Source organism: Xenopus laevis, chromosome 8S (genome assembly GCF_017654675.1).
Source record: "Xenopus laevis strain J_2021 chromosome 8S, Xenopus_laevis_v10.1, whole genome shotgun sequence".
NCBI lineage: Eukaryota > Metazoa > Chordata > Amphibia > Anura > Pipidae > Xenopus > Xenopus laevis.
The window spans coordinates 17601600-17625267 of NC_054386.1; the positions used below are offsets into that span (position 1 = coordinate 17601600).

Sequence of the window (23668 nt, forward strand, 5' to 3'; positions counted from 1 at the left end):
TATAGCTCAAAAATCTGATTTTTTTTACTTTGAATTTTTACTTCGACCCTTGATAAATCTGTCCTAAATGTTAGCTCTTGAATCTGGGACACACTGTTCAATCTGTGTATGATTTCCAAAACACTGCCATTGTGGGCAGAGACCTTTGAAACACTGAGCAAGAAATCCACTGTTTTGAACCCAAAGTATTTACAAATCAAACCATCATAATCAGTCGTACATGTTTTAGCTGATTCTATTGATTTTTTTTTGTATATTTTTATATGGCTCATTTACGTATAAAAACACATGCAAAGTGTCATATGCAAAAATTAGTGCTCATTGATATTCTCATGATATTCACCAAAATACTTGCACCCTTAGATGCTCCATGCTGCTTGTACCCATGTATCTTTCTCTCAATAAACTACCTCCAGTTAGGGTTGCATCAATGGACTCAACTGTATTGTGCCAAATTCAATGGACTGTAACCCTGTTATTCACCCTGCACACAATGGAAGTGTCCTCACCCTAAATTGAAATTGAATTATGAATTTAAAGACTTGTGAATTGTGGGTAAAACACTTTAATTTAAAATGTTTACTTTGCTTCTGCATTTGTAAATAAGCCTTCATATTTCAAAATGGTTTGGGTTTTTTTGTGAAATATTTTTATTTGATCAAAAAGAAATACACACAGCTTTATGTTTCACTGAATGTTTCCCTCAGGCAATGTTTTTGGGTATGATCAGCCTGGATACACAACAACAGCAATATTAAAGGTCCAGTCCAGGTCCCGTTTAAAATAAATTATACAAATAACGCAGAATTTTTAATAATGTGGAAAGACAGGTTGCACATGTTTTGTGTTACTCTCATACATATTACAACATAAATTCCAAAAAAAAGTTCCATGGGACGAATTTTAATCAATTGTTTTTTAATATTAAAACAGCATTGTCAAAAGATATTTTTTAACAAATAAAAAAATGTTTAAAAGAACTCTTCAAACTTAGTTTGAACATTAGTATTTATTACCAACCCGTCTATAGTAGGTTTTAATTCATTTAAAAATAAAAACTTTCTGAAATCTAAATTATTTACAGAATTAGTGAAAGCTTTAACGCTTCAGATTTTTTGTAACTACAACTCTCTACAATCTCACAGAATTCCTCCCTGTAAGTGGGGTTGCTGTCATTGTACAAGAGTATCAAAGCTGGTCCATTACAACCGAACAATATATGGAACATCAATGTTTAACAGGAGCAACTAACTTCTCCCACCCCTCAACAATAGTGGTGGGCGAATTTGTCCTGTTTTGATTTGCTGGAAAATTTGCGAATTTGACGGAAAAAACGAATGTGCAAAACGAAATGGGCGTCAAACTTATTTTGACGCACATCAATTTCGACTGCCGCGACAATTGTAAATGCATTAAAGTCAATGAGTGTCTGAATAATTTTGACGCGCAAAATGTTTATTTGTGCGACTATTCTGCTGCTGCCCAAATTTTTCCGACGCGGTGGATTTTTCGCTGGTGAATTTTCACAGCAGTTTTGCAAATTTATTAGCCGCCCGAGAAACATGGAAATTCGCCGCAAATTCATGCCTGGTGAATTTATTCGCCCATCACTACTCACCAGTAGTGGTGAGCAAAATTATTCAGCAGGTTTTTCAGCAAAAAAGACACCATAAACTCCAAATGGTGAAGAAAGTTGTCGCTCGTCAAAAAAAATTGTCGCCCATAGACTTCAATGTATTTGGCAAATTTGTCTCAGTTTCACAAATTTTGGGCGAAGAGAACAGGTCAAATTCAGCCATCATTAATCAACAGTTGAATACTAGGAGAAGGAATTCAACAACAAATGGGTGTATTCGGCTTGTTGGCTTTTTCCTATCAGGGATAAAGGAGAGAACATGATGTCTGCAAGTTTGTCCTAAAATAATTTATGAGAAACGTTTTGTTTTTTAGACTTGTGGTTTTAATTCATTCCGTTTTTAGGTTTCAGGGTTTCCTTTATGGCTGCATATAACTCCAGCATCTTCTTGATGTGTACAGTTATGTTTTCCAACCCCTTTGTGTTTGCAATCAAGCAAGGTCTTCTCCTTTCCAGTGCACTGAACATCATCAAGCAGAATCCGCAGGTTATTTGCACTGCCAAACTCCGCTTGTTTGCTGGCTTTTACAACATGAGAAAATCCCAGCTGGCGACATACCACCGCTGCTGTTTTGGTATTCCACAGATCATCACAAACTGTGCCCCATTCTCCATTAATAAAGATTTCTACCCTCCCACGGTCAGACTTCTTTTGACTGTTTACTAAACGCACTGCTCCATTATGTACCTCAGAAGAGATCTGTTTTTTTCCGGAATTACCGGGTGTTTTTGTTTTCTTTTTCTGTCCCCTTCTCTGAGTACTTTTTCCACCTTTTCTTGACCTTGGAGCTTTAGTTGTGGCAGGTCGAGTTGTGGTTGGGATCTTTACCTTCGATTTCTCCGTTGGACTTTGCAGGCGCTTCAATAGCTGCTCAATCCAATCAGGAGTAGAACTAGCTGGAGTCTGGGCTGTGGTTTTGGTTTTGGTTCTTCCAGGTGATTTAGCTGCAGACTTTACTTTAGAGCTTTTAGTTTTTATTATTAACTCTAGAAATTGAGGAAAAATATATAGTAAACAAAAATTCCACAAGTAAGACATCTGTTATCAAAGTACTTTTCAGGAGCGGCTGATAAAGAAATGCTAAACATACAAGCAACTTGCATACAGGTGTATGATGGATAATTGAAAAATGTTTGTAGATGTCAGTTTCACAATAAAACGGATAGTGCAGAATAGCCAAGGTAATAGAGCGATAACAGCCAGAGCTGCCATTGAGGGACCAGAGGGGAAACTGTTGTGTTGGGTCCAGTAATATTCTGAAGGAGGGCCCTGCAGCACAATTTATGTAAATTGTTCCATATAAAGTGATGTAAAACCTTATATAACTTGCACAAAAAGTGGCATAACTTGCCCAGTAACTTACACAACTTACGTATCAAGCTAACAATGCAGAGAGGCGGGACAGTGGCAGGCAGGGGCGAACTTCACTGGCCACCAATGAATTAACTGTAAATTCCACTGTAACCCTAATGCACTGACAGACTTATTAGCACATTAATTCATCTATTTAAATTAAGATCTATTTACTGAATTATATGACTCCTACATGAACATTTCAGCAGTGGAATGACTAGTTATTGGGCCCAATAGCAAAATCATTGGACCCCTACACTTATGCAAAAATAGACGTAACTTCCATACCAAGAAATGGCAGAGCACTAATTCCACTGACTCACAATGAACTGACTGACTACCACATAAATTAATTAAAAACTATTTGCACAGTCTATCAATTGTTTATATTCAAATATATATACTTAAAGGAACAGTAACATCAAAATAAAAATTTAAGTATTGATTAAATAATGCAGTGTTGCCCTGCACTGGTAAAACTGGGGTGTTTCCTCTTGAGGCAACTTCGGGCGACTTCAGAAAATGAAGCGCTCCGAGTGCCATCCCATCGACATTTTAGATTCTAGCCAGCGGGAAGGCTTGTTGGGGAGATTAGTTGCCCGAAGAAGAGGTGATTAAAAGGAGGTGACTAAATCTCCCCGAATCTTCACGCATGTCTCTGCCCTTATAGTATATGTAAACAAGCTGCTGTGTAGCCACGGGGGCAACCATTCAAGCACAAGACAAATAGTAGATATACTACTAATAATGATATGAGCATCTTCTACATGATTGTATTTGAGCGGGCACAAGTCCAAACTTCCCAACAGGCATGTAAAAGTCAAGGCATGTTTATTTTCTGCAATCAAGGCAGACTTAGGGCAGAGACACACATTCAGATTTGGGGAGATTAGTCGCTCAGCTAGAATCAAAATCACCAGTGGGATGGCAATTGGTGTGCTTCGTTTTCCGAAGTCGCCCAAAGTTGGATCACGAGGAAACTTCGGGCGACTTTGGAAAATTAAGTGCTCTGAGTGCTATCTCGCTGGCAATCTAGATTCTAGCTGGCGGGAGGCAGTTCGGGGAGATTAGTCGCCCCCAAAGAAGAGCTGATTTATATAAATCTCCCCGAATCTTTGCGTGTGCCCTTACCCTAAAGGTCGCAATAGACGTTACAATTACAATCTTTTCCTGCATTCGTTTGCAATACTAAGGGGCCGATTCACTAAGGGTCGAATATCGAGGGTTAATTAACCCTCGATATTCGACTAGGAACTAAAATCCTTCGACTTCGAATATCGAAGTCGAAGGATTTAACGCAGATAGTTCGATCGAACGATCGAAGGAATATCCTTCGTTTAAAAAAAGTTAGCCAAGCCTATGGGGACCTTCCCCATAGGCTAACATTGACTTCGGTAGCTTTTAGATGGCGAACTAGGGGGTCGAAGTTTTTTTTAAAGAGACAGTACTTCGACTATCGAATGGTCGAATAGTCTAACGATTTTTACTTCGAATCCTTCGATAGTCGTAGGTCGAAGTAGCCCATTCGATGGTCGAAGTAGCCCAAAAAAACCTTCGTAATTCGAAGTTTTTTAACTTCGAATCCTTCACTTGAGGTTAGTGAATCGGCCCCTAACTGTTAGAGCTGAATTGTCAGATATACAGATAGAAACAATAGAATTCTACCTGTATCTGACGATTTAGCACTAACAATGCCTTCAAAGGCGCCTGATCAAAATTTTGTGGCCAGCCTGATCTACGAGCCGACCGATATCCAAGTCTTCTGTCAATATTGGTTGTGCAGTCTATGATTGGTGAAGTGTTGGTTAACATGAAACATGTAATGTTATCTTCCGATAGGATTTATAGAAGTGTATTTATCAAATGGTGAATTCTAACTTTCAGCCATTGATAAATACGCTTCCAAAAATCGCACAGGAATGAATGGAAAGAGCATGAGCTCTAATATCACATTTTAATGAATCTGCCTCTAAAGCTAGGGCCACACACAGTGGAGCTGAAGCTGAGTTCAGCCTGGAGAGGCCTACACAGACACTTTTCAACCAAAGTCATTAGTGTTATGCAGTTTTTATTAAAGGAGAATTCAACCGTTAACTAAAAAAAACCCTACCCTATGTAGAACCCCCTCCCTCCTCCCCCCAGCCTAGCTGGCCCCCCTCTGGGAAATGCCCCTAACTTTTTACTTACCCCTCGGTGCAGATTCAGGGTTTACAGTTCATCGCAGCCATCTTTTGGGTCTTCAGTAATCTGAAACTGAGACCGGCGAATCGCCCATTTCCCGGTTTGCGACAACTACACAAGCGCCTAAATAGATTGAAATTGCAGAAGCGCCAGAAGAAGACACAAAGACCCAGAAGATGGCTGCCGTGAACTGCTATCCCTGAATCTGCACCAAGGGGTAATTAAAAAGTTAGGGGCATTTCCCCAGGGTAACAACTAGGCTGGAGGGGAGGAGGTGCGTCAAAAAAAAAAATTGCTGCACGTCAAAATTGTAATGTGCATAAAAATTGTTGCGATTCATAATTTTGACGCCCATTGACTTCAATGCCTTTCGCACAGATTCGCCCATCACTAATGACCATGGAGCATCTCCTCAGCAGGAACCCTCACATGGAATGATGTTATTAGTGACCTGTACCTGTAGCCACATAATTACTGTCGGTAAGTGAGGTAAAAACATGTGTGCCAAAAAAAAAATCATTTTTAATTCTAGGTTTAGGTTTCTGTAAGGGGGGGGGGTCACTGCTTTAACAGTTTGAGAGTCAATGTAGAGGGTAAATTAATTAGAAACCAGATACATTTGCCCTTTCATTTAGATTACACTTTGAGACGTGCCAGAATGTTGTTTTTATCTGTGACCTATTTGTATTTTGCATACTAAAATGCTGATTCGCAATCTCATTTACATTTGAAACTAAATATGCTTTTAAGAGGCCACTTCACTTCTGCTCGGCTTCTTGGAAAAAACAAACGACAACATAAATGAAAACTATACTGATTCACCCGATCTTTGTTGCCAAGACAACAATTACCACTCGAGAACTATTTTTCCCGATTATGAACAGACATGGTGACCTACATACAGACATGGACGCTTCTCTGTGCGGTGTTTTGTTGAAATTCCTGCTTTTCTAACCAAGAAGTAAAAAAAATAAATAAAAAATAAATCCTTTCATTCCTGGTGTTAAGTAAAGGTTAAGTTTACCTTCATACTGAACTTTAAAAATTAGAAAGAAAAAAAGTGTTCAGAAAATGGCTTTTTATAGAGAGAATTCTATTTGTGCCACGCTGCTATTTTAACAAGGGATTCTTTGGATCCTAAAGAACATTGTAAAAGAATTGGGAAGACCTTTAGAGAGGTGAACAGTATAAAGGAGTCACTGAATCTGTGCAGAGCAGGTATAATATTTGCTATATATATATATATATATATATATATATATATATATATATACACATACATACATACATATATATATATATATATATATATATATATATATATATATATATATATATATATATATATATATATATATATATATACAGGTATGGGACCTGTTATCCAGAATGCTCGGGACCTGGGGTTTTCCAGATAACAGATCTTTCTGTAATTTGGGTCTTCATGCCTTAAGTCTACTAGAAATTCATTTAAACACTAAATAAACCCAATAGGCTGGTTTTACTTCCAATAAGGATTAATTATATCTTAGTTGGGATCAAGCACAAGCTACTGTTTTATTATTACAGAGAAAAAGGAAATAATTAGTAATAATTTGGAGTATTTGGATAAAATGGAGTCAATGGGAGACAGTCATTCCGTAATTCGGAGCTTTCTGGATATCGGGTTTCCGGATAAGGGATCCTACACCTGTATATATAAAGCAGCTGCTGCAAAACTTAGGGGCAGATGTTGGTTTTTTGGTGTTTTATTGGTGTTTAAAAAAACTACCATGAACTCTAAATTTGACCCTTGATAAATATGCCCCTTATAGTGCAAACCAAACTGGGTATTCAAACAAAAGGTTTCTTCCTGTGCTTGGAATGTCTAACTCACTGTGAACACAACTACTAAAGGAATTATCACTAAAATACAATGAGATCTCTGCAATGTGTGGGAAAAGTTTTCTGCAATTATTCTACACGTATTCGAATTCTACATGTATTGCGTTTAAAGGTTGTGGTTTCTCTGTAGTTTATCTCTATATATATATATATATATATGTATGTAGTAGTGTGTTCTTTGTTTGTTTCTTTTCTTGAAGCAGAGAACCAAACCTTAGGGTGAGACGGGCTGAAAGGATCCAAATAGCCCTTCACATGCAAGATATGCAGCGTAGAGCCTTCTGAAAACAGAAGGTATTTACTTACCTCATGCCATATATAAAGCACTGCCTTAAAGGAACAGTTCAGTGTAAAAATAAAAACTGGATAAATAGGCTGTGCAAAATAAAAAATGTTTCTAATATAGTTAGACAAAAATGTAATGTATAAAGGCTGGAGTGACTGGGTGTCTAACATAATAGCCAGAACAATACTTCCTGCTTTTCAGCTCTCTAACTCTGAGTTAGTCAGTGACTTGAAGGGGGGCCACATGGGACATAACTGTTCAGTGAGTTTGCAATTGATCCTCAGTATTGAGCTCAGTTATGACCAATGTGCCCCTCCTCAAGTCACTGATTGGTTACTGCCTGGTAACCAATCAGTGGAAACCAAGGGGCAGATTCACTAAAGGACGAAGTGGCTAACGCTAGCGACATTTCACCAGCGTTGCCATCCGCAGGGACAACAACAATGCTAGCGTTCATTCGCACTCTATTGCCAGACGACTTTTTGCTCTGGTGAACGATCGTTACTCCACAGATTCACTAAAGTGCGGATTTTACTGAACGTTACCTCTTTCGCCAGAGTTGACTTCGCCACCTCAGACCAGGCGAATTGCATTAAAGCAGCTAGATCTTCCTCAATCTTATGTCACTGACATCATATCCTATGTGCCAAAAATGCATTAAAGTTCAAAAAACACTGGCGACTTTTTTTTTTAAGCGGGATTGGCTGCAAAAGTCCTAACTTCCTTTTTTTTGGAAACAGGTTTTCTCCAGACATTTTATAACATATGGAACATTCATTTCACAGTTGGCTCGTGTGTAGGGCATTATATTAACTCTCTTGTCTTTATTAAGGTTCCCAGGACATTTGTATTAAAAAGTGGTAATTTAAAGCATTGGCACCAACATTTATAATAAAGACCTCCATACAACTTTAAATTACCCGCCCTATGCAAATTGACTTAAGCCTTTTCGCTAGGCACAAACGACCGCTAGTGCTTTTTTCGCTATGAAATTCTCGAACTGATGAAGTAGCGCTAGCGAAAAGTCGCCAGCGTTGGGCGCCCAGGACGCAACTTTGCATATTAGTGAATTAGCATAGTGGTAGCGAATTTGTGCCTGGTGGTGCGACGTGTGCAAATCGGTCGCTGGCGACAATTTGCTCTTTAGTGAATCAGCCCCCAAGAGAGCTGAAAAGCAGGAAGTAGTGTTCTGGCTATTATGTTAGACATCAAGGGGTATATTTATCAAAGAGTGAAGTTAATAGTGAAGTTCCGCCACTAGAGTGAAATTCCGCCACTCTTCATTCATTTCTATGGGGTTTTTATAGGCATATTTATCAAAGGGTGAACTTTCACTTTCAACCATTGATAAATACGCCTTTCAAAATCCGCCTTTCAAAATCCGCCTTTCAAAATCCCATAGAAATGAATTGAGAGCTATGGAATTACACTCTAGTGGCGGAACTTCACTCTTTGATAAATTTACCCCTCAGTCACTCCAGCCTTTATACATTACATTTTTTGGCTAACTAACTACATTAGAAACATTTTTTATTTATCTATTTACCCAGTTTTTATTTTTATACTGAATAATTCCTTTAATACCAAAAATTAGAATTTGACTCACATAAGACATTATGGGCGGAGACATGCAAATCACATGCAAATTATGCCTATTTGGCCAACTATGCACAAAGATTACCAAGCGTGACTGGAATTTAAGTTTTAATTAAATAATAATATATCCTGAAAAATGCATTACTGCATTCCTATCCTCTCTCATAAAGTACATTTCATGCAGCACTTTCTGTGAAAACCCATCTACTTACTCTCTTTTGGTACAAAGTCGATAATTTTGCTTTTCACTTTTACCAGAGAGTGATGGAAGCGGCATTTGCCAGGGGGTGCTCGCCTGTGGAAACAAAATGGACTTGGATATTGTAAGAAGCACGGAAGGAAAATCAGTGAATATGAAAACTATTCATCAGCATAGTCTTAATGAGAACACACGCATGATTAATTCATTTCAAGCATGCACAATTTAAGTTATAATGAATATTATCAAAGGTCGAGTTGAATTCTGAATGAAAAAATTTCGAATTTCTAGCCATTTTTTGTGTACTTCGACTAGGGAAGAGTCCAAATTCTATTTGAATTTAAAAATATTGAATATTTTTTTGTCACAAAATCCAAGATGGGAAACTCTAACAAAATCCAAGATGGGAAACTCTAACAAAATCCAAGATGGGAAACTCCTGTGACAACTTTGAAGTCCTGGACCATTACTACTATAGCGATGCTTAACCTTTTAGCTAGCTCAATAATTTTAGTATATAAAATATAGCATTTCTAGCCAGTCATTTTCAGGGTTTAGTTCTCCTTCAATACATGGGACAAGAGGAACTAAAATAGTGTTCCTTTCCTTTACTTATCACATATTAGGCCTTTTGTAAATAAATGTATCAACTGGAGACCTTTTAAACCTTTTTTTCCCTGCATAGACTGACATACTGAATTTATAAGAATAAGAGAAATAATGGTTCAAGAAGTTGAAAATAAAAGAAATTCTGATTTGAATCCCATCTGGCCTCACCTTGATGGATCAACGATCTTGTACACAACACCAGATGGAGACGTGGCAATGGGTACTCCCGTGGACATGAAGTATAATTCTCCTGTGTGTAATAAACACCAAATGTGAGGAGGACATTACCTAAACCCACACTTTAGAAGAGACTGCAAACATACAGTGACATATCCTAATATATATATTGTAAAATCAATAGGCACATAGAGAATTTGGAAGAAGCCTGCACTGTCAGGAACACTGTGATCCACCTACCCATGGAACCAAAACTCTTGGCTTTCCTGAGAGCTTTTTCCATGCACGGATGACAGTTTTCCTTAAGATCTTTCTTCACACAGCCCTTACTTTCTGTAAAACAAGATGTTCTTCAAGTTCTTCTTCCTTTCCATCCTCCAGCAGCCACATAAAGGTCAGCATTTGACAGCATTCAACCGTCATTACCAGAGACACGTAATGCTGAAAATGCAGCTACATATAAATAACTTCAGCTGTGAAGCAACTGCAGAAATAAAGGAACTTTGGATTTGTTCTGCCATATATTCACTCTGAATATGTCATATGCTTTTAAACCGCCAACACAGAGAAAGGAGACAGAAGGCCACTCATGCCAGGGTGTCTGATTAGGGTTGCCCAATAGATTATAAAACACACAAATGATACTCCTGGGTCTTGCAAAAATGATAATTGACTATTCAGACTTCTGAAAAACCTTTATCAATATAAACGGTAAAAAGACACACCACGTGTAACCAGTAACGACTGGCACAGTCATTGGGAATTGCATTGGGGATGGGGGCCATAGGCACCAATCACAAAGCAAGCTGTTGACTCCGCCACCCAGGGAAAACATTAGATGAAGATCCTCCCTAGTTTTATTAGGTATTTTAATGGACCCCAAAGCTTTCCCTTTTGTGGAAACCCTGCTGATAAAGTTCCCCATTCCCTGATGCCTTTTGATTTAGATCCCATGTATTTGTTCCAGCCAAAGTCTTGCTGCACTGCTGGACTTCAGATCTTATCCTAAGTATGGGAATGACGCATAATCACTGAAAATCCAAAACAAAGTACAGCAAAGCAGAATTCCTAGCTGGTTGATGCTGGAAATAAATTGGCCACTCTTTTCAAGAGCTTCGTACAGTTCAGCAAAAGGATTCTGTAATCTAAAAACCAGAGCATTTTAGAAGACGGGGTCCTACTTGTTGAAGAAAATCCTTGATTGTACTTCTCAAATATGACTTAAAACACAAATCTTTACATTATACATGTATACCTAGCCTGGTTTGAAAACTGCTAGCTGGAGTCCTTTAATACCTTTTTAGTCATAGAGCACATGGATAGCAAAGTGCAATGGTATCAATTAGTCATCATCTCTGATCTTTCCTCAAGGTTCAACCATTATTAATGAATTTAAAGTTGACTCTATTATTTATTATGTATTGGGAAGCCAAGCAGCTAATGATGGCAACATTTGCACACCTATTTGAGAAGAGGGGTAGCAATTGGTGCCAGATGCAAAAGTTTTGTGCACCTTAGAGAGGCTTGCTAACTGTTGGAATGTATAGGTAATGTTGCACATGCTCTACGGTGCAAGAAAATCAATCAAATTGCAAGGGAAGTGAAAGCCATAGTTGTAGCCCCCAAAAGTCCCAGGGCAGTTACATATTTTAAAGGAGATGGAAAGTCTTTTTGCACTTGGGGGTGCTAAATCTTAGGCACCCTCAAGTGATTGTATTGACTTGCCTGAAACCCCAGCCGGTGTTCCTATCAGCAGAAAACTGCACCAGCCTGGGGTTATACCAGTGAGCACCACGGAGAGATCTTCCGGCTTCTTCCAAATTTCCTGGGGAAGATGCATGCGCAGTAGAAGGAAATAGCCAACTTTTTTTTTAGTTACATTTCTGCTTTCTGCCACGAGAAGAAAGAAGAAGCCAGAAGAGGAGCGCTACGTGGCTCTCGCTGGAATAACCCTGGGCCGGTACAGTTTTCTGCTGATAGGAGCACAGGCCCGGGGTTTCAGGTAAGTCAATACAATCACTTGGGTGTGCCTAACATTTGGCATCCCCGAGTGCAAGAAGACGTTCCTTCTCCTTTAAATGTTCATTTTCAGTGGTGTAACCAGTGGGCACCGGGACCCCCTGCAAAAAAACCTTCACTTTCCACCCTACCCATGTCCCGCCTCCAGTCGCCTACTTCGTGTCCCGACTAAACCCACGTCAGGCCCCAACTTGCGTCACCTTCCTCACCGGTAAGAAAGGAATGGTTTTTCTTAATAGCTATAGAGGAAGCAGACCCCAAAGTCCAGGCCCCCCTGCGACTGTGGGGTCAGCTTCCTCTATAGTTACGCCACTGTACATTTTGATGTAGTCAAGCATTAAGAAAAACAAAAACTGGCAGTTTCATTCAGGGTATCTCTTTAATTAATAATGGCCACCAGAGGGAACCTTACTCAATGCTAGGTGTACCATTGTCTACTTATTAAAAAATTTAAAACTACATCAGTTTCCATGTGCCATTCAAATATCAATACAAAAAAACTTGTCTGCATAGAAGTTGAGGTTAATGTTTTCCTAAAAAAGCCTGTTCAGTCAAAACTCAATGCTACTGAAGCATACGGTGTATGTGACAGCCCTAAGTATAGATCTCAAAGCTGCATTTTTTATACGCTTGATTTGGAGTGCACTGTCTATCTTATATAACATTTTTAACAGGGACTTAAAAAGCACAGATAAAGACAAATGAAGCAGAAAATAAAAAGAACTGCTTCATCTCCCCTGGTATTAGCTGTCACTCAATGTCCTAAAACAAAATTCACACGTCAGCTGAAACCCTAATAGGACATGGAATACAAAGCTAAAACATGCTCACAGTGCAGAGAACAGTAATAATACCTTCGCTTTATTTTATCTTTTCTGTTATGGCTTCTAAAATAAATACATTCTAAACTCAATAAGGGGCCAATGACGTACTGCAGCGCTGGGTGCAAAGTGGAATTTCAGAAACAACCTGTAAGATGGGCCGGGAGATTTTCCTCGTCGCTTACCTCCCGGCTCGTCTCTCCTTGCCTCCAGGTGCGCAGGCGCGCACTTCCGGGTTCGGGGGCTGACGCTGGCGCTTGATGCCGAGCATCGTGACGTCATGATTTTGCCCCGAATATGAATTTTTGGAGCCAAATCCTCTTTAAATGCCCAGTCCTCCATTTTGACAGTGCCCAAGCTGGCTTCAGTTTACTGATCCTGCCAAAGCGTTAATATTCTGTTTGAATTCCTGGTTTTTGACTTCTGCCTGACTTTTTGACTTTGATTCCTGCCACCTGCCTTGATCCCTTTGCCTGACCTTTGACTACGTTTGTTTTTGCCTAATCCTTGCCGGTACCTCATTTCGGACTTTGTTGTTTTCATCTGTGGTTCTGCATTAGAAAGCCCGGGGTCCCAAAAGGGCATCGGTGAACACTGGCAACCCTAGTGCATCTACCCGCTATCTCCTAAAGGTTTCTGATTGACAAGTATGTTACACAATCACCATGTTCTTTACCCAAAATGCATATTTTCCATAATGCTATCATCACTGTAGTCAACAAGGGGAGTTGTGCCTGGAGGCTCAAGTTTGATATAACTGTGCTTGCTCTTCACCATAAATCAGATGCATTTGCATTGGAAAGTGAGGATCATGAGAGTAATGTGTGTATTAGATTATTTTGATGGTGATCGATGCAGGCCACTTTGGGAACCTTGAAACCATTGCCTGGCTCAAAGGTGTTGGTAGCTCAAGGGTTCCCAAAACAGCTTGCTTCAATAGGCAGTAGGAAGGCACCAAGCAGAAGTAAACCAAAGTTGATTGAGGCATCATTAATGTGATTTTTCAGTCCACTGGCTAAAATCAAGTGCAACTGACCTAGCTGACTCTTGTTGGTTAAAAGAGTAGATTAGGAATGAAGATGTATAGAATGTATATGTGACAACTACAGAACGGAAACTGGTGAGTCAGTTTACCATAACTTACCTGCTTCATCCTCTGCAAAGGAGATAATGTACTGATAATAGTTATTAATGAGCCCAGGGAATATGCATGTCTGCCCAGTTCCCATACAGATCTCATGGTACAGCCACTCTCCAGTTTCCTGCTTCTCCTTAAGAGCCATCAGACGCCTGTTATGTGACGGAAAAACAAAGGGCTTGAATTTGTTTCTTCCACTTCTTCAAAGAATATGAATAACACAGATATTCACCAAGATATTTAAAATGTACAAAGATTATCACATTGTGCAAAAAAGGGCAACTGTCCACTTATGCCCCATGAAATAGAGCTATTATCACAAAACAAGAGTACAGTTGCTGATTACCGTATTAATATGTATGAAGTCGGGCTCAGTGAACTATGTGGATAATGTGCATGTGAATAAGCGTCCATGCTCCCCTTGTCACAGTATGGGTATAAATTATGAAGGGATAAGAAAACAGTGGACAGAGCAGACATACAGTTGACGTGGTTCAGTGGAGGACTGAAAACTAGTAATTTGTCCCATTTCGACAAAAAAATCACTAATTTCCTGCGAAATTCGCAAAATGGCAAAAAATTCGCAAAACGCGAATTTTGAAGCCGTCAATTCGAGGTCATCAAAATCTATGCTGGCGACAATTTCGGCGACGGCGACAATTTGACGCCCGCCTATTTTGACCAATTGCAATAAAGTCAATGGGCGTGCATTAAATTGCCGTAGGCGCTGGCAAAAATTTGCCAGTAAATTCTCGCAGCACTTTCGCAATTTCGTGAAAACATGTCAGCTTTCAAAGCAGAAATTGGTTGCATTATTATAGCAACTGGGGAATACACAGAGCTAGGGTCCACACACAATATATATAAATAAATGTATAAATAACATATATATATATATATTATATAAACACTATATATATATATATATATATATATATATATATATATATATATATATATATATATATTATATATATATATATATATATATATATATATATATATATATATATAGCGTATTTAAGAGCACTCACGGGTATTGTGAATAAAGGCTTTTATTGGAGTATTACAATCTACCCCACATCAACGCGTTTCGGTTCTCTCTGAACCGTCGTCAGACCACTGATCACAAAATTAGTCTTTTCTAACGCTAATCACAGAAGGGCCTCTCCAGCCTCACATTAAAATATAATCTGTTTGAATGCTATCCATCCCTTAAGTGGAATGATGTCAAATATTGCTAACTATGCCAAAATACAGGAACAGAAACTACAGGAAAGTAAAAAGTACAATCAATGGTCTGTCCTGAAATGTGCCCTTTCCATCAATTCCTGGTTTGTATTCCTATATTTACCTTATAAAGCCAACAGCATCTTAGCACCAAACAAGTGGTACAGGTATGGGATCCGTTATTCCAGAAACCCGTTATCCAGAAAGCTCAGAATTACGGAAAGGCTGTCTCCCGTAGACTCCATTATAATCAAATAATCTTTTGAAAATGTATTCCCTTTTTCTCTATAATAGTAAAACAGTACCCTGCACTTGATCCAAATTAAGATATAAATATTCCTTATTGGAGGCAAAACCAGCCTATTGGGTTTATTTAATGTTTACATGATTATCTTGTAGGCTTAATGTATTAAGATCCAAATTATGGAAAGATACGTTATCTGGAAAACACCAGGTCCTGAGCATTCTTGATAACATTTCCCATACCTGTATAATCACATGAAAGGAAAATACCATATCGGTATATCTCTTGCTTTAAAGATTGATTGAAACTGATTCTATATAATGTGTTATGTTGTTATTCGTTTTAATGTTATTTTTAAATAGAAAATGTATACTGTAATGAGACATGCATAAATGAATATACTTTTCTAGAATCTAGAAAAAACTCATTTTTAGAATATATTTTAATAATGTGTAATTGTGTCAATAATTTGTAATTCAGTCATACCCGCTCATAAAATCTCCAAATATATACATCCCATTCAGATTTGGGTTTTGGCAACCTCTGTAGACATAGCCTCCAGTGACTGATTTGCCCAGTTTGTGTGGGTAGGCAAAGATTGGGAGAACATCGTCTGTGGAGATAAATCTGTCATTATTTTACAGAACAATACTATGTAATGCTTGAAGGATAACAGAAAATGATAACCTGTGGGGTGCCAGTGTGTTGGCAGTGAGGCAAACCACTAGCTGTCTGACCCACTGTCTAATTCACTTCTACAGTAATAGTTGTATGAGCTCTGAATACTTTCTTCTGCTGTGGAGTGCCACCATGTTTGATCCCATTTAAAAGAACAGTTCCGTGTAAAAACAAAAACTGGGTAAATAGATAGGTTGTGCAAAATAAATAATTATATAGTACTAATATAGTTAGTTAGCCAAAAATATAATGTATAAAGGCTGGAGTGACTGGATGTGTAACATAATAGCCAGAACACTACTTCATGCTTTGCAGCTCTATAACTCTTAGTTAGTCAGTGACTTAAAGGGGGGCCACATGGGACATAACTGTTAAGTGAGTTTGCAATTGATCCTCAGCATTCAGCTCAGATTCAAAAGCAACAGTTATGACCCATGTGGCCCCCCTCAAGTCACTGATTGGTTACTGCCTGGTAAGAGTTGAAAAGCAGGAAGTAGTGTTCTGGCTATTATGTTAGACATCCAGTCACTCCAGCCTTTATACATTACATTTTTCACTAACTAACTATATTAGAAACATTTTTTATTTTGCATGGGCTATCTATTTAGCCAGTTTTTATTTTCATACGGAACAATTCCTTTAGGGCAGAGACACACTCAGATTTGGGGAGATTAGTCACCTGGTGATAAAGCGCCTCTTCTTTGGGGAGACTTATCTCCCCAAACTGCCTCCTGCTGGCTAGAATCGAAATCCCCGGTGGGATGGCACTCAGAGTGCACTAGTGAGGCAAGTTCAGGTGACTTCGGCAAACGAAGCGATCTGATTGCCGTCCCGCCGGTGATTTACTTCTAGTTGAAGGGAGGCAGTTCGGGGAGATTAGTCGCCCTGAAGAAGAAGAGATTTGTCGCTAGCCAACTAATCTCCCCGAATCTGAGCATGTGTCTCTGTCCTTAAAGTATCCCCTGCACCTCCCTGGGTGGGGCTCATGTGCAGCATTGTGCTTTTGTACTTAACATGCACCCAGCTATACCGTATATGCTCGAGTATAAGCCGTCCCGAGTATAAGCCGAGGTACCTAATTTTACCTCCAAAAACTGGGAAAGTTTATTGACTCGAGTATAAGCCTATGGTGAGAAATGCAGCAGCTTCTGGTAAGTTTCAATCAAAAAATTGAGGGTTTCTGCTCCCATTGGAGGTGCCGGCGACCATTCTTGGACACTGGCGAATATTCTTGGAGACTATTCTTGGACACCGGCGACTATTCTTGGACGCCGGCGACTATTCTTAGGCGCATGCGACTATTCTTAGACGCCGGTGACTATTCTTAGACGCCGGCGACCGTTTTTGCGCTTGACCTGAGTATAAGCCGAGGTAGAGGTTTTTCAGCATATATCGAGTATATACGGTAATTAGTTTAGTGGATATTTGGAATGGGGATAAAACATGGTGCCGTAGAACTCTATAGAGTAGACAAAAGTACCCCATGTAGGTGTGATTTTTAGAGAGAAGCACAAGTCCAGGCTATAGGGTTAGCAATTTGCCTCATAACTGTTTCAGGCACATATACAACAGACCCAAGAATAGTATACCTCAAGGAGTGGTCAAACATTTTCAAAATTACCCAACAAGTCCATTTCTTTTATACTTAAAACTACAAAATACTGTACAAACAAATCTTGTCTGATGATACAAAAAATGTATTAATATCAAACGATAATACAATACATTTAAGAAAGAGGCTTATCCTCAGAACTACTCAGTATCAGTGATGGGTGAATTTGTCCCGCTTCGCTGAAAAATTTGCAAATTTCCAGCGAAAAGTCAGAAAATTTGCAAAACGCTTTGAAGTCAATTTCGACTCCTGCAACAATTTTTATACGCGCTGCCTCTCCCTATGCAAATATTTCAATATGAATGTGAATGAAAGAGTTGCTTGTATTTACTAACTTTGCACTAAAACTAGGTGGATATGATTTAGAGCTAAGACCAGCAGCTTAATGGGCTTAATGGGCTCTATCTATTGCTGAACTGCATCTGAAAGGCTAAGTAAACCTTAAAAATAAGTGAATATAAAATTGATCAGGGTGTTTTCTAAGCACTTTTGCAATGTACAATCGTTATTTATTTTCTTTTAATTCCAAGATATTAAAGGATACATGTACTATTAATATGAATGAATTTTGTTACAATAGCGCCACCTGCTGGTCATTTTCTGACCTGTCTGACCACCAAGTAGTCAAGGAAGTTGTCAGGAGAAAGAAAGAGGCTTCTCTGATGTTCTTCTGCTTAGGAAAGATTTGAGAAAGGTTTCTAATTGTTTTCCTAAGCAAACGAACATCAGAGCAGCCTCTTTCTTTCTCCTGACAACTTCCTTGACTACTTGGTGGTCAGATTGATGACCAGCAGGTGGCGCTGTTGTAACAAAATTCATTTATGTTAACTGTACATGTATCCTTTAATATCTTGGAATTAAAAGAAAATAAATAATGAATGTACATTGTAAAAGTGCTTAGAATAGCCCCTCATCAATTTAACATTCACTTATTTTTAAGGTTTACTTATCCTTAAAAGAATCCTACAGTGCATGCTGAAGTATCCTGGGAAAATTAGCTCAAATGTACCTGTAAAGCAAAGTTTTGCAATCTCATAGCAGGAAGCAACATAAACCACATATTCCACCCCCCATTCAAATGAATGGAAACCACAGGACACTGCAGGTGCTGGCAGTTTTTTTTTGCCAAAAATATCTGAGTAGTGATGGGCGAATAAATTTACCAGGCGTGAATTTGCGGCGAAATTCCACGTTTCGCAGGCGCCAAATAAATTGGTTAAACTGCAGTGAAAATTTGGCCTCGAAAATTTTACGCCAGCGTAAAAAATTTTGGAAGCGCCCAACATAATTCGGACACCCATTGACAAACGCCGGTCTCGGTGTCAAAGTTGACGCAAGCATTAGAATTAACGCAGGCGTCAACATTTTCGTTTTTCTGCGAAGCGAAAGGGGACAAACTCACCCATCACGATCTATGAGAGCATTTTTTGGATTATGCCAACAATATGTGTTTTTATTCAATCAGTGCTAACCTGACGAAGGGCGGTTCAAGCCCCTGAAACATTGTACACTGGCTGAATAAATCACGCACATTGTTGGCAATATCTGTGAGTACTTTTGGTTCTATTTCTTATTTTGTGTGCGGTTAAAAGGTGGCTAAAGCCTTGGGGTATTGCACAAGTAAATATCAACACTTTTAATGCCCGATGTTCTCCCAAATTCTGCTATTTTCACATTTGGTCTAACCTAAGTGTGGCAATAATCCAGTCATTTGATGTCATCATTATATAAATGTTTTTCTTAACGGTGTCTGGTGGAGCGTAATGTTTATGGTATAAATAGGTTTGTGTTTTCTCTCTTAAAAGGGCCAGTATACACTCCTTTTCAACATAAGCTCAATGAATGTGGCTTGTGCTGAACATATTTTTTGCCTATTTCTAATTAATAAATATCTATGGTTTTTGCTATTTTAAGCACAAAAGGAGAATATAAAGTCAGTTTGAATTTAGTACTTTCTGACTCAAAAAACTTCCAAGGAGCTTAAAACTAATTACCAGTCCACTGAAAAGCTCCTGATAATGAACTGCTCAAAGACTGCTGCTAAGGCTATGGGCACACAGGCTGTTGGCTCTGGTTGGAAAGCAGATCTGCTCAGTGCCCCAGATCCATCGATTTGAATTAGGGAGTGCTTTGTTTATTTAAAGTTAGACAGGGGCTGTGAAAAGAATGCCCTGTTTATCAAGAAATGGGAGAAGATAAGGTCAGAGAAAATAGCCCAACTTTCAATTAGAAGTTTATAATGACAACAAAATAGTATAATATGTATTTTTTAAAACTAAAACAATAGGCAGAGTGTAATTACAACACACGTCCTATTTATTGTATTCATTTTTAGCAAAGGTTTTTTTTAGGTGCATACTGTCCCTTTAAAACATGAATTAAGTTTAAGTATGGAGTACACTAACATATAGGGGGTTATTTACTAAACTCCAAATGCAAAAATCCAGAAACATTCATATAAGATTTTTTTTAAGAAATCTGACTTTTAAAATACCACAAATTTTTCAGAATTATTAAACCCCGAGAATGGAAAAGTCCGAATCTGAAAATCCGGCATCTCAGACCTGTCGGGGTTGCATATAAGTCAGTGGGAGAAGTCCCAATGATTTTTTGATGTGCGCTGGGTTTCGTGCAATACCCCCAAAGTTTTCTGCGTTTTCAGGCAAAAGGATAAGAAATAAGAGTTTCGGGGTGAAAAATTAAAAAAATTGTGAAAATCTGATTTTTTTTTCCCGCAAAGCAGATTTTGAGGAAAATGTAATAATAAGTGTAAAAACCGGAGCGGATTTGACTTTGATAAATAACCCCCTAAGGGATTCTTTACTAAACTCCGAAAGCAAAAATCCCGAAAAATTCCTGATTTTTTTTTATGAAAATGGATTTTTAAAAAATCACAAACTTTTCTGAATTCAATAAACCCCAAGGATTGAAAAGTCCAAATCAGAAAATCCAGCACCTCAGGCCTGTCAAGGTTGCATATAAGTCAATGGAAGAAGTCCCAATGATTTTTTGATGGATCGTGCAAGGGGTTTCGTGCAATACTCCGAAGTTTACAGAGTTTTCATGTGAAAAATCCAAAAAAAATCATATTTTTTCCCGCAAAGCAAATTTTATTTGCTATAAATAAGTGGATTTGATCGGAGTTTGTAGCAGAAAATGTTGAGATAAAATCTGACTTTGATAAATAACCCACGTAAAGTCAATATCATGCACTGTACAGAATTCTTGATGACACAAGTAATTATATTTTGCTTAAAGGAATGATTGTGACCTTAAAAACAATTGTTACAATTAGTATTTTATTGTTATTATTCAGTTTCAAGTGAGCATTGCATGTGCTGTTGTTAGTTAAATGTCAAGCAGTGTTACTTATAATATCAATGCTGCCATAAATAGTGAATTTCAATACATACAACAATATATTATTACCTAAAGAGGAATTAGCACACAGTTTCTTATCGTAACAGCTGAATCCTTCCCTTGCCCTCCAGCCATAATTTTTTCCTCTCTCTATTATGTCGACTTCTTCAAATTTATTCTGTCCTACGTCTCCACAGAAAAGACGTCCTTTCCCTTCCTTTGTCTGGGGATCTCCCCTATCAAAAGAGCAGCGCCATATATTCCTCACCCCGTATGCATAGATTTCAGGCCGAGCAGATGGGTCGTTGATAAATGGGTTGTCTGGTGGGATTCTATACAGAGGGCTGTGGTCATTGTGATTCACATCAATACGCAAGACTTTGCCTAATAATGTGGACCTGAAAACGATTTTTAAAAATGGAGAATAGTTAATCTCATTATCCTACAAATTGCTTTACTATGAATATAGTATAATATAAGTCACATGTGATTTCACAACACACAAGGCAGCTCGCTAGGGGCAACTATATGGAGGTACAAGAAGCGAATGTTGGTGCAAGAACTTTTTATTTGATTGGATTCTGATTGTGGTCAAGCGCAACTGCAGTGCAGTAAATAAATAACCGTAACAGTAAAATGATAGACTAGTGCATGATTCATCCCTAGTTACAAGATTGAGATTTCTATAGTTTTCTTGTTTACTTTATAAGAATGGTACAGTATATAAACAGTTCTCACTTGTTTTGAGCATTACCAAACTTCCCAAATGGATCTCCGGCCATTCCTCCATCCCCAATAAAAATGTAGAGATATCCATCATGGCCAAATAAAATCTCTCCTCCGTTGTGATTGGATGCTGGCTCCTCTACTTCCAGAATAATCCTAAAAAGAGGGTTTGGGGCATAGAAAGATCATGAAAAAAAAAAAAAAAAGATTCAAATCTGGCTGAGCTTCTACAATGTTTTTCAGATTTCTTTAGATTTTATGGTTTCCAAGTCAATTGTCAATGATTTTAGGCAAAATATGAAAAAAGTTATGTTTTTTTTTTTTAAATAAACACTTTTCACCAGATAAAAGTATAATGTATCTTGTGATATACTGTATACCCTGCAATTTATGCTCTCATAATTTATCAGATTACTGATAAATGCTTTTCTGTCTATTTGGTTTAAAAAGTATGGCCAGTATCAGCAATGTTGCATATCTCTAAAGGCTACCTAGTGATCAAATATAGATCTTATTAAAAGAAATGTTTTCAAAAATCTAGGACAGTAGTATTTCCATAGTAAGTACTGTGCTGCCTGTAATACGCATTGACAATGCTCTAGGGCAGTGATCCCCAACCAGTGGCTCACGACCAACATGTTGTTCACCAACCCCTTGGATGTTGCTCCCAGTGGCCTCCAAGACTGAGCTTATTTTTGAATTTCTGGCTTGAAAACAAGTTTTGGTTGCATAAAAACCAAAGTTTACTGCCAAACAGAGCCTTCTGTTGGCTGCCAGTCCACATAGGGGCCACCAGTAGTCAACCACAGTTTGTAATTGGCACCCCCAGAAACCTTTTACATGCTTGTGTTGCTCTCCAACTTGTTTTTTAACATTTGAATGTGGCTCACGGGTAAAAAAGGTTGGGGATCCCTGGGGGACAGCAGTTGTCGGCACTTTTTCAAAAAAAGGCAGTACTTAAAGGCTAATGATATTTTAGTATTTAGCCATGGAGTGCTCCCACAACCTTTCCTTTTTGTATTTTGTATTGTAGCAGATCTATTCTGTTCGCAGGGCCGGATTTACATAGCTGACACCTCTAGGCCCGCTGTTGTTCATCGCCCCCATCCCCTCCCTTTTATTCGTTCAAATTTTCATCATCGGGACTGTAGCAATGGGGTTTGGCGCACAGAAAATTTTAAAAAACGACCATATCTCCTAGTGGTTCTGAACCAATATGGGTGTGGTTGGGCAGTATGCCGCCCCTTAAAATCCTGCTGCCCTAGGCCTGGGCCTTGGTGGTCTTTCCACAAATCCAGGCCTGTCTGTTCTGAAGTTTAGCAGCTACAGTATGCTGCAGGTCAGGCTTCCATGTGGTTGAAGCACCCCCACACCCGTCCCTTGAAATGGTGGCCCCGTGCCTTTGGAAATGGGTGTTGGTCTGGGCAGTCTCTTTCTCTTAAAAGCCACAAGCGGGGGAGGATTAATCTCATGGAACCAATGCTGTGGTCTAGGTTATCTATCTCCTTTGAAAGCTAATGGCAGGGGAGGACTAAGCCATATGACTGAAACCAATGCCCTGGTCGGGAGACCTCTATTTCAGGTAATGCTTTTATGCCGCGAGGCTTTAGCATTTGAGTAGTATGACCAGAGGTAAATAGTTAGGGTTTTACCTTGAGCTGGTATGGTGGCTTATCAATTTTATGATCATAATTTTGTAACAAAAAAAACCCTTTCTTTGTAAGTACATGCATCTGCATAGATTACTTATGTGACAGGGGAACAGGGAATGTGCATCTCTTTTCTTTTTCTCTATTTCTGTAGTTACTTTGGTCAGATCAGTAGCACTTCCATTGTATTTTAGTATTTAGCCATGGAGTTCTCCCACAACCATTCCTTTTTGCATAATGGAATTATATGCAGGCTATCAACAGTTAAA

At 38.6% G+C, this 23668-nt stretch overlaps 1 protein-coding gene across 1 annotated transcript in view; it reads right to left on the reverse strand.

Moving 5' to 3' along the window:
* The window catches only part of hhipl1.S (HHIP like 1 S homeolog), a 32517-nt gene continuing 8849 nt past the window's right edge, over positions 1–23668 (reverse strand). The window contains exons 3-9 of the mRNA XM_041574951.1: positions 21763–21906; positions 21094–21422; positions 15861–15987; positions 13907–14052; positions 9914–9995; positions 9150–9232; positions 1–2623 (exon numbers count right to left, since the gene is read on the reverse strand). Coding sequence (XP_041430885.1) covers positions 1977–2623; positions 9150–9232; positions 9914–9995; positions 13907–14052; positions 15861–15987; positions 21094–21422; positions 21763–21906 — 1558 coding nt within the window. The 3' untranslated portion in view covers positions 1–1976. The remainder of the gene's footprint in view (positions 2624–9149; positions 9233–9913; positions 9996–13906; positions 14053–15860; positions 15988–21093; positions 21423–21762; positions 21907–23668) is intronic.